General features: G+C 41.6%; 1 protein-coding gene across 2 annotated transcripts in view; it reads right to left on the reverse strand.

Annotated features, from left to right (window-relative positions):
• The window catches only part of TTC33 (tetratricopeptide repeat domain 33), a 41819-nt gene extending 27186 nt beyond the window's left edge, over positions 1–14633 (reverse strand). For both annotated transcript variants that reach the window (XR_008597520.1, XM_054986842.1), the window contains exons 1-2: positions 14493–14633; positions 11933–12160 (exon numbers count right to left, since the gene is read on the reverse strand). Coding sequence is in view for 1 of the 2 variants with exons in the window: in XM_054986842.1 (XP_054842817.1) it covers positions 11933–12150 (218 nt within the window). In the remaining variant the exon portion in view is untranslated. The remainder of the gene's footprint in view (positions 1–11932; positions 12161–14492) is intronic.
• Between the last annotated feature and the right edge of the window lie 444 nt (positions 14634–15077).

A 15077-nucleotide genomic window follows, 5' to 3' on the forward strand; every position in this document is an offset into this window, starting at 1 on the left:
AAAACCCTATGGGGTTGCCCTAAGTTGGCTGTGACTTGATGGCACACAACACACACACCAAAGTAACACCTATTTCTCACTTGATCAAGACCAGTGGTTCCCAAACTTTTTGGATATGGTGACCACAAATCCAAATTTACTTGGTACAGTGACACATCCAGGGTTGACCTGAGGTTTTCTGGCACTCTAAGTATGACCTTGAAGCTCAAGTAGTCCAGAATTTCATTTTCTACAGTGGCCAACCAGATGTTTTGAGGAACCAACAAACATCACATCCTACTATGAACCCCAGGCAAGAGGCATTCTGAAGTATACAGCCTTTGCATATGATGGCTATACTCTAGCCTCTGACCACACTCGAATCCCCTTTAAGATTCTAAGAAACTCACTCTATTAACCATCAGGAAACATTTTACTTGATTCTTTATTAAGCAACATACATATGCAGTGAAGAAGAAAAATACCAACTAACGTATGACATAGAGGACATTGTTTCCAGGTTCAGGTCTTACTTTCTAAAATACTGATCAAAGCCTTGCTTCAAGTTAAGCACAAAAGTTCGTTCTTATGGGGATTCACGTGATGATTTTCCTAGAGAAATATTCTACATAGGAAAATGTGTATACATGTAACATTACTAGTTGCAAGATGGCTTCCCTCCTCCTCAATATTGCTGCATAGGGTGGGGGAAGCGAGAATATGAAAAGGTGGCATGCAGGAAGAGGACAGATAGCAACGCAAAGGGCAGGGACAGCCATTAGGAAGGACTACCCTGCAACACACAGGGTACATTCCCCAGTATAACTAGACTGCTGGGCCCTGTGCTCAGTGTGTGTGTCCTGGGATCCTATGCACACCCTCAGATGCATGTCTGAGCCTCCCTCCTCTTCCCGTAAAGCACTGGTAACTCAGCTGCTACTCTCTAGGGATGTCCCTATATTCCTCTCCCTTTCCCTCCCTATTTTCTAGTTAGCTCTGTATGTATGCTATGTGTGATTACCTGTGTGTTTGCTTTTGCTGCCCCTTTAATAAAACCATTCCTGTTGAACACCTCCCTGGTTTTCTAAGGGAATGATCCTGGTATACATTGGTGGAGATCCTGCTAGTTACCCCCTCTCATAGCTTCTCCTTGTATGCTAATTCCCCCATCTCACAAGGAGGCCCCCCATTTAGGGTAACAAAACCACATTTGTAAAGCAGCTTCCAACTATGCATTGGATCCAATAGCAAGTTTAGTGGAAGGGAGCTATTAGATTTAACCCAGTCTCACTACCCAACACTTAAAATGCATAGGCCTACAAGAAAAAACTCATAAATACGACTGAAAATTATTAACCTAACCCTGCCATAGTAGCTGTTATCAGATAAAATATCTTGATGCAGCCTTCATGGTTTGATAAGGAAACCGATACTAATTCCTTACAAGTCAAATCTGCTCACTAATATCAAATTGCAGGAATCTGTCTACAGATGCATCTTTAGTGGTTCCCACGATGAATAATAAAACACTTTTCAAGAAAATTTTACTCTATGCTGAGTTAGACCGTCTAGGTTAATACTTTGACTGGAAGGCTCTCCAGGGTCTCAGATAGAACTCTTCCACATCATCTATTACTTGATCCAATTAGAGACACCAGGGAGCCATGGCTCACCCCTAGCATTACTCTCTGACATGCTAATTAATGAGATCCTTAAAAAACTGAACTCCATTTCTCCAGTAGACTAAAACCCATTTCCTTTACAATCTGTGCATAGGAAGACAAATGGAAGATCACTGTTTGTGATGAAATGTGAAATCACCTCTTTTTAAAAAAAAGGACCCCCAGGTTTCCTTCTGTAAAAGACAGCAAGATCACAGGTTGGAGACGAGCTTTTCTGGATTGATTGAAGAAGCTTATCTTTTTAACTGGACACGGTTTGTAGAAAAACTATGAATGGAGTGGCACTGAAGGCTGAGGTTGTAAAAAGCTAGAACACACTTGGCATCACCAGGAAGAATTCAGGATGAGACAGGAAGAGGCGCTGGGGGATTTAATTGGCTGCACTTTTCCCACTGAATGACAATTATTTATTTCACTGGTGACAAACTGTGCTTCTGAGAAAACTGGCGCTGTTGGAGGCGTCTCTTGGCTGAGATAATAGGCAACTAAGTCTTGGCACTCTGTTCATTTTCCAGTGTGAGTAGTTAAAATTCTCTCCAAAGGTCTGCATTCAAGACCACTTAACACTTTAATCGCCCTTCTGACCTCTCAGTCAGGACTGTTAAAACAAATGGCTGGATAAATTTAATCTTTCACTGAAAGGAAGCCAGAGATCTAATGTGTGGTCTCAACTAAGGAGTGCAACTAATTTATTTTAATTAATCCCTGCTAACATATATATATGCTGTTCTCATAACTGAAAATGACATTCTGATCTTCTGATCTGAGGATAACAGCACACTTTGTAAACCATTCTGAGTGGGTGTTAAGTTGGCCTTAAGGGCAGTATATAAATCAAATGTTGTTGTTGTTATATCTTGCCTGAATACTGTGGTCATATCCCCACTTTCTGAGGTGAGGCAGGGGGGTATAAGGTGGCAGGTGGCTACCCCCTAGCTATAGAAAACCTTCCCTCTCTCACCACACCTGACACTATCATTAAGGAGTTTGGGCACCAAACCAATGTTTTTAAAAAAATTATCTGGCTTTAATTGGCTGATCTATGGCTTTGTCCTCCCCCCTCTGTTTTTCAGCTTTTGATAATATTATGATTTTAATTGGTTGCTGTTTTTTTCTTAGTTACTGCTACTTTAGTGCTACTAAAGTTTTGAAATTATTTTGTTTTGTTTTAAATTATACTTTTATAGGGGTTGCTTGATTCATTTCAGTCACCCCAAGGACTAATAATAAAGAGATAGTAGACAAATATTTAAATAAATAATAAAATAAATAAATCATTTGATAGAAAGGCCTGAAATTCAAAAATGTTCAGAACAGTTCCAAAAAAATAGTAGAAAAAGCAACTATTGCATGGAAACAAACCACAAAGACAAAAATGTGTACAAATAACTCCAGAAATGCCCCATTAACTACAGAACTAAACTGGCTCCAAATGGAAACAAAGAAGCTATAGCAAAGCTCTGAAAAGATCTTATAAATAGTCCTATAGTCTTATCTTCTTTCCTACAGTTCTGATAATGTAACAAATCAAGCTGAGTTAAATGACAGATGGTTTAAAAGAAGTCAGGTATTCTAGATAGGATATTCTCTCTAATTGACTGAAACGCTTTACGATTCTTTAGTAACTGGACTACTGTTGAACTCCGGTAGACAATATTGTTTTTAGCAAGGGAAAAACTAAAGTCATCCAGACACCTAGGGAATTATACTCTCCACAGCCAGCTGACTTGAGACCACCTTTTGGGAGGCACATTGCATAAGATCACTCCCCTGAGAATAGGGGTCCAAGACACAAAACCATTTCCATTCATGGGGAAGGCAGGGGAGGGGAGACGGTATCACTGATAAAAATATTATAGATAATCATGAATGTCCTCCAGTCCTGTTGTTCCTATCATGGTTTCTGTAAAAAGAGAAAACTTTAAGAATAACCTTTTGGGAGATATTACTATAATGTGGTTCTCTTAGAATCACAGAGTCATACAATTATAGCGTTGGAAGGGACCTCTAGGGTCATCTAGTCCAACCCCTGCAGTGTATGTGAGAGAATAAGAGCACACTGGTCCTCTTATTCTCTCACATACACTGCAGAATGGCAGCAAAATAAAATGAAAAGCTCACTGTCAAAAGCCTTCTGGCATTGCTCTTGCTCTAATAACCAATCATCCTTTTTGTAGTATCTATGTTTCAGATCGATACAGGTTCTAAAACTAGATTAAACAACTTTCCCAAGGCAGCTCTGGAAAGTTTTGTGAAGTCATTTAAAGCTCTTTATGAGAGATCCCTTGAGCTGGGCACTAGACACGGTTCAGTCCTGGACCACATTACAGAGAAAGGCCATCCTTCAAAATTCTGTCATATTCTTGCCAAATGACAAGCAGAACTCACAGATGAGCACACGGAGACAGGCGTAAGCTTGAAGCACAATGGGCTGAAAGAACCAGTGAGAGGAAACAGGTTCCTTCTTTACTCCTCTTTACTTTCGTATGTGTAAGTGATTCCTACAGAGATGCTCCTGCAGTGATGGCAAAAGCAGCACTCCACCCCTAAAAATGAAACAAGACTCCATAGGGAGTGAAATGTATCTCAGTGTATGGAAAACAGAGAGGTCACACAGTTCACAAAGTTCACAAACTCTCCCTCCATCCCACAATGACCGTTATTATATTAGCAAGAAGTAATGATAACAAGGCAAATATGAAAATAAAATCCTGCCCTCAAGTCATAGTTGACATGGCAACCCCATCACCTGCTTCTGCAACCCTGGTCTTCACTGGAGGTCTCCCATCCAATTACTAACCAAGGCTGACCCTGCTTCACTTCTGAGATCGGACAAGATCAGGCTGTCCTAGGTCAAATATAAAAGCAATTTATTGTCATCCATGAGGTAATCAAAGAAAGCTCTTCAGAATGGTTTCTGCATAAGCACCTCACTTTGGGAAGATGAAGCACTGGAAATCCATAGGCTCTTCACACAATTCAAACTGATTAACTGGTGTGGGGCCAAGGTATTTGAAAGGCCATCACAGCATGCATGCCATTAGGCTGTCAATTAAGATCTGCCTCCCAAGCCTTGCGCTCTGTGGTTCTCACTTGAGAGGTGAGCCACGTGGTGAACAGCAGCAGGGCTTGTTCAGTGGTGCCATCTTGCCTTTAGAATGTCTCCTTCTTGAGGCTTGCTTGGCACCCACCTGTCTTTTAGGGGCCAGACCAAAATATTTCTTTTTCACCCAGATTTTATTTGAGGGGTTTTATTCTTTAAGCTGTTTTATAGTCTGCTTCTACCATGAGAGGTGCTTAATGGATATTATTCAGTCCAATCAACGATTAATGTTATGTTCTTATCCCCTTGGCTTGTTTTTAATACTGGTTAATTTATGTTGTTGTTTTTTATGTTTTATTAATTTATGTAATTGTTTTTACTTTTGAGCTTTCTTGAGCAGAACCCTGGACAGAAAGCACAGATTCTCTAAATAACCAATCCTAAGAAGAGTTACTCCAGTCTAAATTTACTGATTTCAATGGGACTAATAGACTGAATTGTACTGTAAATAAAAAATCCACAGATTTCTTAAAGAGAAGCCATGATACTTAAACCCAGCCATGTCTGATACACAGAAAATCCATGAATAGGCATTAGGATATTTAAAAGATATGTTTGCTTCCAAAGTAAGGACAGGCACCAACTGATCTCATTTCCTGTTCTGAAGGCTCTATTGGATATTCTTCAATTTAGGGCAGTGCACTATTTAATGCCTATATTTTCCATATGGAATATTAACTCAGTTAATTTTCCCCAAAGAGAACAATGGCTTATTCTGGATTTCAAGAGCTCTGGATGAGGGAGTGGAAAGAGAAGGGACAGTGCCTTGCAAAAATCCACAGTAAACAAAAATTGCCCCATAGTTTGTCTCTCTTGTATTCACTTAATACAAGTGAGATATCCCCAAACGCTCATTGATCTCCCATGGTAACCCAAAGCCCTGAAAATACATTTCGTCTTCCTCCTTCTAGCAGATGTATTTGTGCCTTATTGCCCTGTTTTGGGGATCCTCATAATGCACTTTTCCTCCCTGGAACAACTGAAAACAGCCAAAGCTGCTTACGAATGATTTCCAGAACAAAAAGTGGCCAAGCCCCCTAAACTACAGTCCTTACTAAAATTATCGTTCCTTGATTTAAAACATCTTAGAGAACAAGACGTCGTAGCCCACCAGCTTTTCCACTGTTGGAACAGGGAGAAGTGGGTCCCTTTTGGCCACGGAAAAGGGCTGACAGGATGCAAACCAAGACCCCTGACACCTCCTTTGGGAAACTATTCCACAGATCTGTCCATGCACATAACAGTAAGTCAGTATTCGAATTTCTCCTAAAATTCTCCGTAAACGTCTCCTTTTATTCATTTACGTTATTTATCACCTATGTTTCTCACTGAGATCCAAGATGGATTACAAACATAAGGCAGTACAATCAACAGGATGAGACATCGAATAAGCAATGTAACGTTATTTTATTTATTTACTTCATTTATATCTTGCCTTTCTCCCCAATGGGAACCCAAAACGACTTCCATTGTTCTCCTCTCCTCCACTGCATCCTCACAACAACCCTTTGAGATAGGTTAGGCTGAAAGTGTGGGCCAGGCCCAAAGTCACTCAGCAAGGATCCATGGCAGAGTGGAGGGATTTGAACCTGGATCTCCCAGATAGTCGTTTCACATCTAAACCATTCTGTTATAATGCAGCCATACTATCTGTGTAAAAATGACCATCTGAACAACTCTGTTTTACATAGTTTGTGGCATGTCAGAAGCATGGGAACCTTCCTGACCTCCTCAGACAAGCCATTCCTCAAGGCGAGGGCCCCTACAGAGAATGCATGAGTACAGTATCTCATCCATTTACTGGACGGTACCTGCAGACGGCCTCGCTCAGAGAAGCAAAGCAGCCATGGAGGAACATAGGGGAGAGGTAGTCCTGCAGATATGAGTGTCAAGGCCACGAAGATAGAGCCAGAGGAGTCAGCCATGTTAGTCTGCAGCAGCCAAATAGCAAAGAGTCCAGTAGCACCTTTAAGACCAGCCAACTTTATTTGTAGCATAACCTTTGCTACAATAACGTTGGTTAGTCTTAAAGGTGCTACTGGACTCAAGGCCATGAAGGGCTTTGTGTGTGATAGTCAGGACCTTGAACTAATAATGGGCAGGAGACTGAATGACTTCAACACGGGGATGCTATCTGAATTACTGTTGGCTTTTATATTTTAGGTATTAGTTTTTGTGCTTTTGTCCTGGTGGCCTTTGGTGCACCCAAGATCTCTCTGGGTCCTAGCAGGCTGCATTCTAATTTAAATACGCATGACACATTCACTGCTCCACCTTAAGGCAGCCTGCATGTTTGTGCTTTCCATCATACCAACATCTCCCCACCCCCGGAATGCTGATGAACTTGGAAGCTTGATCACTACTCTGCAGTGGTTTCATCTAAATATCTAATTCTCAAAATGGCCCCATCTGGGGATACTTAAATCCAGAGACTGATGGCTAAACAACTGAGCTCCAGTTCAGGACGTTCCCCTGCTCGAATTTCACCTGTCACAAACTCTGCAGGTGCCTATAGACAGGCCCTGCCCATCCATCTGCAACTAACCTATGTTAAAGGGCCATACTAGAAGACAATGTAAGGGAAAGACTTTGAACACTTGAAACTGCTCCTGCTGAATTATGCATCATTTCACTTGGCTGTGACTTTTTATTTGCAAAAAAAATGGTTGCTGCTCATTTAGTTTAATGTCATTGCTTTTCTTGAACACTCTTATTTACAAGAGCCACTTTAAACAATTAAATTAGAACCACAAAGAAGGTATATATATTTTTAATAAATAAAATTAACGCATTATCATTAATCAAAAGATGAAAATGAATCTGTTAAAGACATTTTGAAGCCTGATTAATACAAGAATATATTCAAGATGTTGTTTCTAAAAATATGATCAGTGTTTTCCTTTTAATGTGTATCTAATAATAATGTGTATCATTTCACTACATTTTTCATAATTACCAACTTAATCCCATTTTATCTCCAAAATTCAATAGTCTCACTGAAGATTCAGTTTCATAATGAAAGCTACTAAACCCACAAAGGCCATTAAATGATTATAATAAAACCTTTTAGAAGCTCTCTAAATCATAGAAGAACAGGATCCAATTCATGGCCTGTATTCTCAGTTGTCCAAAACCTCTATTTCTCATTATCCCATTTTGCAGTATTTTTTAATAGAACGCCCACATTCTGAATTCTAACGGACCTGATCCAGAATCTTCCTGTTACTGCAAATAATATAGAGTGATCAGAGACATGACTGAACTGGGTCAGAAACATAAAGCTGCTGCCAACCAAAGGGACTTCTACAGAAGAGGTAGGAGCTGAAGTTACAGGCAGTAAAACTTTCCCCATGCCCTGATCACCTGCCCCTAGAAACTCAAGCCAACAGTATACTTGTGTGTTGCAAAATGCGATGACATCAGAAAATAGAGAAAGTTATTATATGTTCCAGAAGGGGGGAGAGCAGAACATGACACAGGGATGCCAAAGTCAGTGGCAGTCCTGAGTTTCTTGCTAGATAGAGTTCCACCCAGAACATAAAGGTGTTCAACCTATTTAGAATCTATACTTTGTTGCTAAGGCTGAGATTTCGTAAGTACACAACCTACCACAAGCCTAATTTTATTTGTTGTTACAAGTGCATGCCATATACTTCATTTCCTTTCCTGCTGCATAATAATACTGTGTGCTATAAAACAGCTGCCACATTTCCTCTGAGATTATTTGGCTCATTAAAAAATATCACATTTTCATATCGTATTTATACAAGACACCGACTTCCTCAACTGATTAAATGATTCCAACAGCCTTGTCCTCTGTGAACCTTCCTCACATCAAACAATGACTGCTACCCACCCAGGAAAGGACTTCATTTAGCTGCTTACATACCTCCCAGTATTTGAGTACCTGATGTACTTCTAAGTCAACATATAACATTGTCCATCTACCCAGCTGTAGAATTATGTATCACATTTTTATCCCACTCGTCTTTTAAGGAGCTCCTGGCAGCAGGCGCAGGGTTTCCTCCTCCAATTCAAGATGGTTTGAAAACTTCAATCAGTCCAGGAGGCAGGACCAAGAAAGCTAGCTAACACGGACTACAGGAAGCGCGCTGTATCAGTGCTTAAAGATCTTCACTGGCTGCCCATTTATTTCCAGTCCCAATCCAGGGTGCTGGTTTTTACTACAGGTGGACTAGAATGCAAAAGCAGGACTGGAAGAGGGCCCCAGCATGGGCATTCTGTTTGCCATCTATGGCCCTACTTGGTTTTTTCCTGCATTCAAAGACAAGTTAGGGGGACAAGGAAATAGGGCCTTTCCCATGGTAAATACATGAACTATTGTAGACTCTCCCCAAACCCTGTGAGATAGGACATCCTCACAGAGAGAGAGCAGGAGAGCTAAGGTAACTCAGCCCCACTTCCTGGCTGACTGGAGAGCAGAATCCAAAGTCTACACTATACTGACTCCTATATAAATTTAGAGAATGAGGCAGCATTCATATATACTATAATGGTGCTGAGTCTCAAGAGGCTAAACAATTTTCATTACTCCATTGTTTGCAAAAACATAACAGATTCATTTTAAAAGCTTGCAATAATGAGTGAGAAAGTAATATTGTTAATGGCTTGCATGTCTGTTAATGTTCCAGCACTTAAATGTAGGTTTAAGCCAGAAGATAGAGTAAAACGGAAACAACAAAAGATACCCCAGGGTGCGGAAAGGGGTGAGGGAGACAAGCCAGGAAACAGCCAGGAAAGGATATGCAAAAAAACAGATACTATAAGAAAGGAGATATGCTTTATAAGCACAATGCATTCATTACACAGAACAATATGGACTAATAAAATAATCAGAAAAGTCCAAATCTAATTGCCCAGGCAATTATAAAATTATATCCAATTCATGATGTAATTTTTATTGCTGTGCCAAAACAAGTTCAGTGCTGGTCTATAAATACACTTTAGCTGTCAGCAACATGCCTGTCTGGTACTCTTTTCAGCTGAAAAAAGCCTTAGGCAGGCCCAATCCACACGTGCAACAGATAAGAGATGGTAGAATGGTCTGTGCCACGTCAGACCGCAGGGGAAGGAAACACATTTTAAAGCAGCTTTCTAAAAACAGAAAGCCACCCATGCAAGCAGGACTCTCGGTTGAAAGGACTATTTGCAAAAGAATTTTTAAATTTTGTTTTACAGGGTGACGCGTGCCAAAAAAAAAAGGTCTGAAGTAGTACAGTCCACTCCAACTCCTCAGCATTCTCCCCTACCATTCCTACTTCCGTCCACAACGTGTGTATCTTATATGAACCCTCCATATTATGGCAATGAATGAAAACGTAGTAGATGTCATGTGTAATACCACAAAATTGAGAAGATGCTGAATGAAACAAAGGTGCATAAAACCATGACATAGTCATGTTCTACTTAATAATGTCCCACACCCCTTAAGGCACAAGCTAACGTCATTAAAGAGTACATTAATAAAAAGTTAAGGAGAGAAAAAGAAACGGTGCTGGTGTCCCATGTGGAGAGACAATTTACAGCTTAATATCCCTCTCCCAGAATAACGCAAGCTGTGCTTTGCTTTAGAAGTTCCAGCGCTTTGTCACACGCTCTGCAGGGATCTTCTCCAGGGGAAGTCCTAATGAAAATAATGAAGTTGCACAGAAGCACAGCCATGTACTTTTATACCTCCCACTCATTTTAAGCATCAACCTTCTGCAAGAAATGCTGCCAGCCAGCTATGCTTCAGTACAATGGCTTTTTAAAAAGAGTGAAAGACAATACATTTCTATACACCTTCAGTGGCCAAAGCACTGAATATGTTCTGTTCAGATTATACAATTGATTGTACAAGGAAGACCAAGAATCCTTCAAGGCGTATTCACTTAGTACCAAACCACAGCTTGTAGTTCAGTCCAAATCAAGCCATGCTGCAATGTTAACATGGTCTCTACTGCCATCTAGTGGATAATCAATATAACTACTCGATTTGCTCGACTGTTTAAAGGCCACTTCGTAATTCGCAAGGTATACATCTAAGACTATGGCTCTTGACCTTTAATTCATCACCACCCACCAAAAACACAGCAGTACGGTATAGTGGTCAGAATGTCAAACTAGTATCTGGGATACCCTGGTTGGAATCAACATCAGCTTTACTATCTGGGCCCTATTTGTGCTCCTTTCTTCCAGCCGCAATCTGGCATGCGTAGAGGTCTCTGAGTAGAGACGGGGATTGCTCTTATTTGGGGTGTGCTATAACAAAGGTAGAGAAACCGTGCAGAAGACTCATGTTTCTCTTATCCAAACCTGAGTGTAAGTGAACCAAGACCCAGCCCCCCTTGCGAGTTCTGTGCATTTGCCAGAGGAATGAGGTGGGATTCGTTTTCGTTTGCACTGCAGTTTGGAGAAGGGAAGACATTGCAGGAGTCTTCTGCCTTTTCTAAACTGCACCACTGAGTCAGCAGTGCTGCCATCAGAGAATTGGACTGGGATGGCTCAAGTTCACATCTCCACTGTGTTGCAAAGCTTGCTGAGCAACCATGGGACAGTCTCAACCTCACCGACCCCCACAAGACCGAAGAGCCTTTCCTGAGCTCCTTCAGGAAAGGCAAGATAAAAATAAATCCAGCGGTCTACAGGATAGGTATCTCTGCACTGTCTTTTAAAGCTAACCATAGGCTTCAATCCAATGGCCCCTTTTCCTTTTGTAGTTGGATCATCCACTCCTATAATTATTCCTTCTGTTCACAGAAGTTGTCTTCTTCTAATAAAAGGATCCTTCTAGTTTACGGAACAGTAAAAATATCACCTTTGAGCCAGCAAAGCATCAGCACCAAAGTGCCATTTACAAACCTGCCTCTAACCGAGGTTGCAAACTGTGGTTTGATGTTCACCCTTGCTTGCTTTCAGATTACATCAGAGATAAGGGGGGAGGGACTGATGCATGAGAGGAGACAAGATTATATGAGCCCACAGAACATTCTTAACTAAGGACAGGTGGATCAGGGAACATTTCATGTGCAGCGGATCTTTGTGAGCTTTCCATTTTCTAACTCTGTACAAATCTCAAATCCTCTTGAGGAGATTATCTAATCAGAAGGGCAACGTGCGCACCCGAAGAAGTGCGCCATGAAGAGAAACTAAAGAATATAACCTGTACCTTTCGTTTTCTGCCAAAGCTGCTCCTTCGTCCTTCAGCTGTTTACTTTGGGCTAAGCAGTCTTCATGGAGAAGTCCCTTTTTCTTTTTGGCCTCAGGGAGCCCATTGGCCTCATCGCTATCGAGGCCCTGCTCATCTGCAGCCTGAGCTTCAAACTGCTGTGATGTTACCTTGGATACTTTCTCCCCAATCTTCCTCTTCCACCCAAAGGAAGCCATTTCTTAAGAACTGGAAAAAATGCATATTGTGTTTTTCACATGCATCTTAAAACTACAACTGAAATAAGTTCAAGGAACGATACAAGACAATTGACTGAAAAGAAGACCAATTTCTACAAACAGATTCTGGCAATAATATACAGCTTCTATACACACATGCAGTAATGCAACCATCTACCTAGTCTTTGATCTTGGCTTGCAGATTTCACCTCCTTAACCACTGGATCTAGATAATGGGGAAACGCCCACAAGTTGCTTTCCCCATGTAGACTGTAAACTCCTATGGACAGTGACATAATATTGCTTAAGTGCGAGATGCCAGATGTGAAAATAATTGTAAAGCCATTAGCACTTCCTAAGCTCTACAGAAGCTAGTAGTAACTCAACAATAACTATGCTTGGTTTTTCTTTCATTTTTTAAAAAACAACCTAGCTCAAATAACCTAGCACCTGCTTATGGATTTCCTGGTGCCCTTCTGTTTATTTGACGAAGCATCTCTGCCTCAAAGCCAAGAGCCAAAGTCCCAGTTTTCGTCTACCTCGCTGGAGTAGGAAGTGGTTCAGAAGAATCCAGGAGGCATCACCTCTGTGCCTGCAGCAAGTGCCCATCCAATAACAGTTACCTCCACTGGAGGTTGGTGTTTGGCTTAGAACTTGTCATCTTTTTGTGATTACTCTCTGCCCCCCATGGCAGCCTTTCTATGGCACCCCCTCCCAATTCCCAAAATTCTAAAAGTGCCTGCAAGCTCAATAAGATTGGTGGCCCAGGTTTTGCAAGAAGACAGCTAAATGGTTCCATTGCAAGACAGCAATGAGACAGCATCTCATTTGGTCTCAATAAATGCAATAGATGCCTATCATATTGCAGGTGTAACCTTAGTACACCAACATATTAGTGCTATAGTGAATGTTCACTGTTCTCAACTTATATACATCTGTTGCATAGAAATGACACAGACTATACATCTATGAATATGAACACTTGAAACCATCTTATACCAAGCCAGAGTGTTGGTTCATCTATCTCAGTATTATCTACTGTAACCGGTGTCAGCAACTCTTTAGGGTATTAAACAGAGAACCTCTCCCCCCAGATGGTACTCGAAGTCCTTGATCTGGAAATTGCACTCTTACTCCTTGGTTTAACCAATTTTATTGTAGCATAAGCTTTCGAGAATCAAGTTCTCTTCGTCAGAACCTGATTCTCGAAAGCTTATGCTACAATAAAATTGGTTAGTCTTAAAGGTGCTACTGGACTCTTTTTGATTTTGCTACCACAGACTAACACGGCTAACTCCTCTGCATCTACTCCTTGGTTTAGTTTTACTTATATACCTGTACATACAGTGCTGATAAGGTTTCTCCTCATGCAGCTGATGAAATAGGCTTGATAATGCATAAGAACTGGTGCCAAAGATTCCAATCTGTTAGGACGCCTTTGGGGTACCAAAATAAACCTGGCCTCAGGTGGATAGCCATGCTAGTCTGTAGCAGTAGAACAAAATTTGAGTCTAGTAGTACTGTAGAGACTAATAAAACTTTCGTGAGTCAAAGTTCCCTTCTTCAGATACAAATAGGCCTTACATCCCACCTTCTGACCCAGATATAAGGATTGATGGACCTTCATTTTATTTGAATCTGAGTTAGGGTTGCCAGCTTCCAGGTAGTGGCTGGAGATCTCTCAGAATTAAAACGGGTCTCCAGGCCACAACACCCATTTCCTCTGGGGGAAAAAAGGCTGCTTTGGAAGATGGGCTGTATGGCATTATAATCCACTGAGGTCCCTCCCCTCCTCAAACCCCTTCCTCTTCATGTTCCACCCTCCAAATCTCCAGGAATTTCCCAACCTGGAGCTGGCAACCCTTTGACTCAGGAAAGTTGATACCTAGAATTGCCAGCTCTGACTTGGGAAATTCCTGGAGATTTGGGAGATATGATGCCACTCCTAAACTTCAGTTTCTCCTAGACTCTATGGTATACCATAAAGTCCACCATCCAAAGCTGGCATTTCCTCCAGGGGAAGTGATCTTCCTAGCTCCCCCACCCGCCCAAGTTGGTAACCCTTCTTAAACCCTGGAAAACTGTGTTGGTCTCTAAGTTGTTATAGGACTCGAATTTTGTTCTATAATAAACATACTAAAAATCCTTCCAGGGCCCTGCTTTCACCATCTACGTGGTGGCTCTCTCACTCTTAAAACTTGCAGCTTCATCCCCAGCCAGTGAGAAGCCACTCCCCATTTCTCTACAGAAAATCCAGAACCGGGGCCCTGATGCTGGGGGACAAGGGCTCGGGGGCGCATTTTCTTCCTTCGGCGGGGAGAGAAGAGGGAACGAGGCGTTACCTGCAGCCTCCCCTCCAGCACTGTCGTTCTCAGGCTGGTCACCTCTGGATTATGCCCTGCCTCCACCGGAACTAACGTCAGAGGAAACAGCTGCGTTCTGAGAGCCATAGAGGCAGACCCATTCTACAGACCACCGCTGTTCTCGCAAGCACTTCCGGTCTAGTCCTGAACGGGATGAGGCCGAGTATACAAGAATATTGCTATGGAGATGGCACGGCCTAGAGCGATGCCGCTCTGTGCCAATAAAGAGCCGATGGCGGGACCTTACGTTTTACCGGAAGTCCCGGTGAAACGACATGCTATTTCCGTTTCTGTGGCGAGAAGACGTAGATACTACAACTCCCAGCATGGCACGGAACACCCGTGGCTTGGTCTTTATGCAGGATTTGCCGAAAAGCATGCTCGATGATGTAGTACAGCTAGGTTTTGCTTTTTTATTTGTTAAATTCTACTTTGTGGTTGTTGCTTATCGTTGGCTTTGGCTAGTTCAGATAAAATTTTTGTGTGTTTCGATGTTATTTGCTTTTATAGCAATAACTGCTGCTTGCTTCCCAGTTTTATTTGACTGCTCCTTTATGTTCGTGA

This window comes from Eublepharis macularius, chromosome 8 (assembly GCF_028583425.1).
Source record: "Eublepharis macularius isolate TG4126 chromosome 8, MPM_Emac_v1.0, whole genome shotgun sequence".
NCBI lineage: Eukaryota > Metazoa > Chordata > Lepidosauria > Squamata > Eublepharidae > Eublepharis > Eublepharis macularius.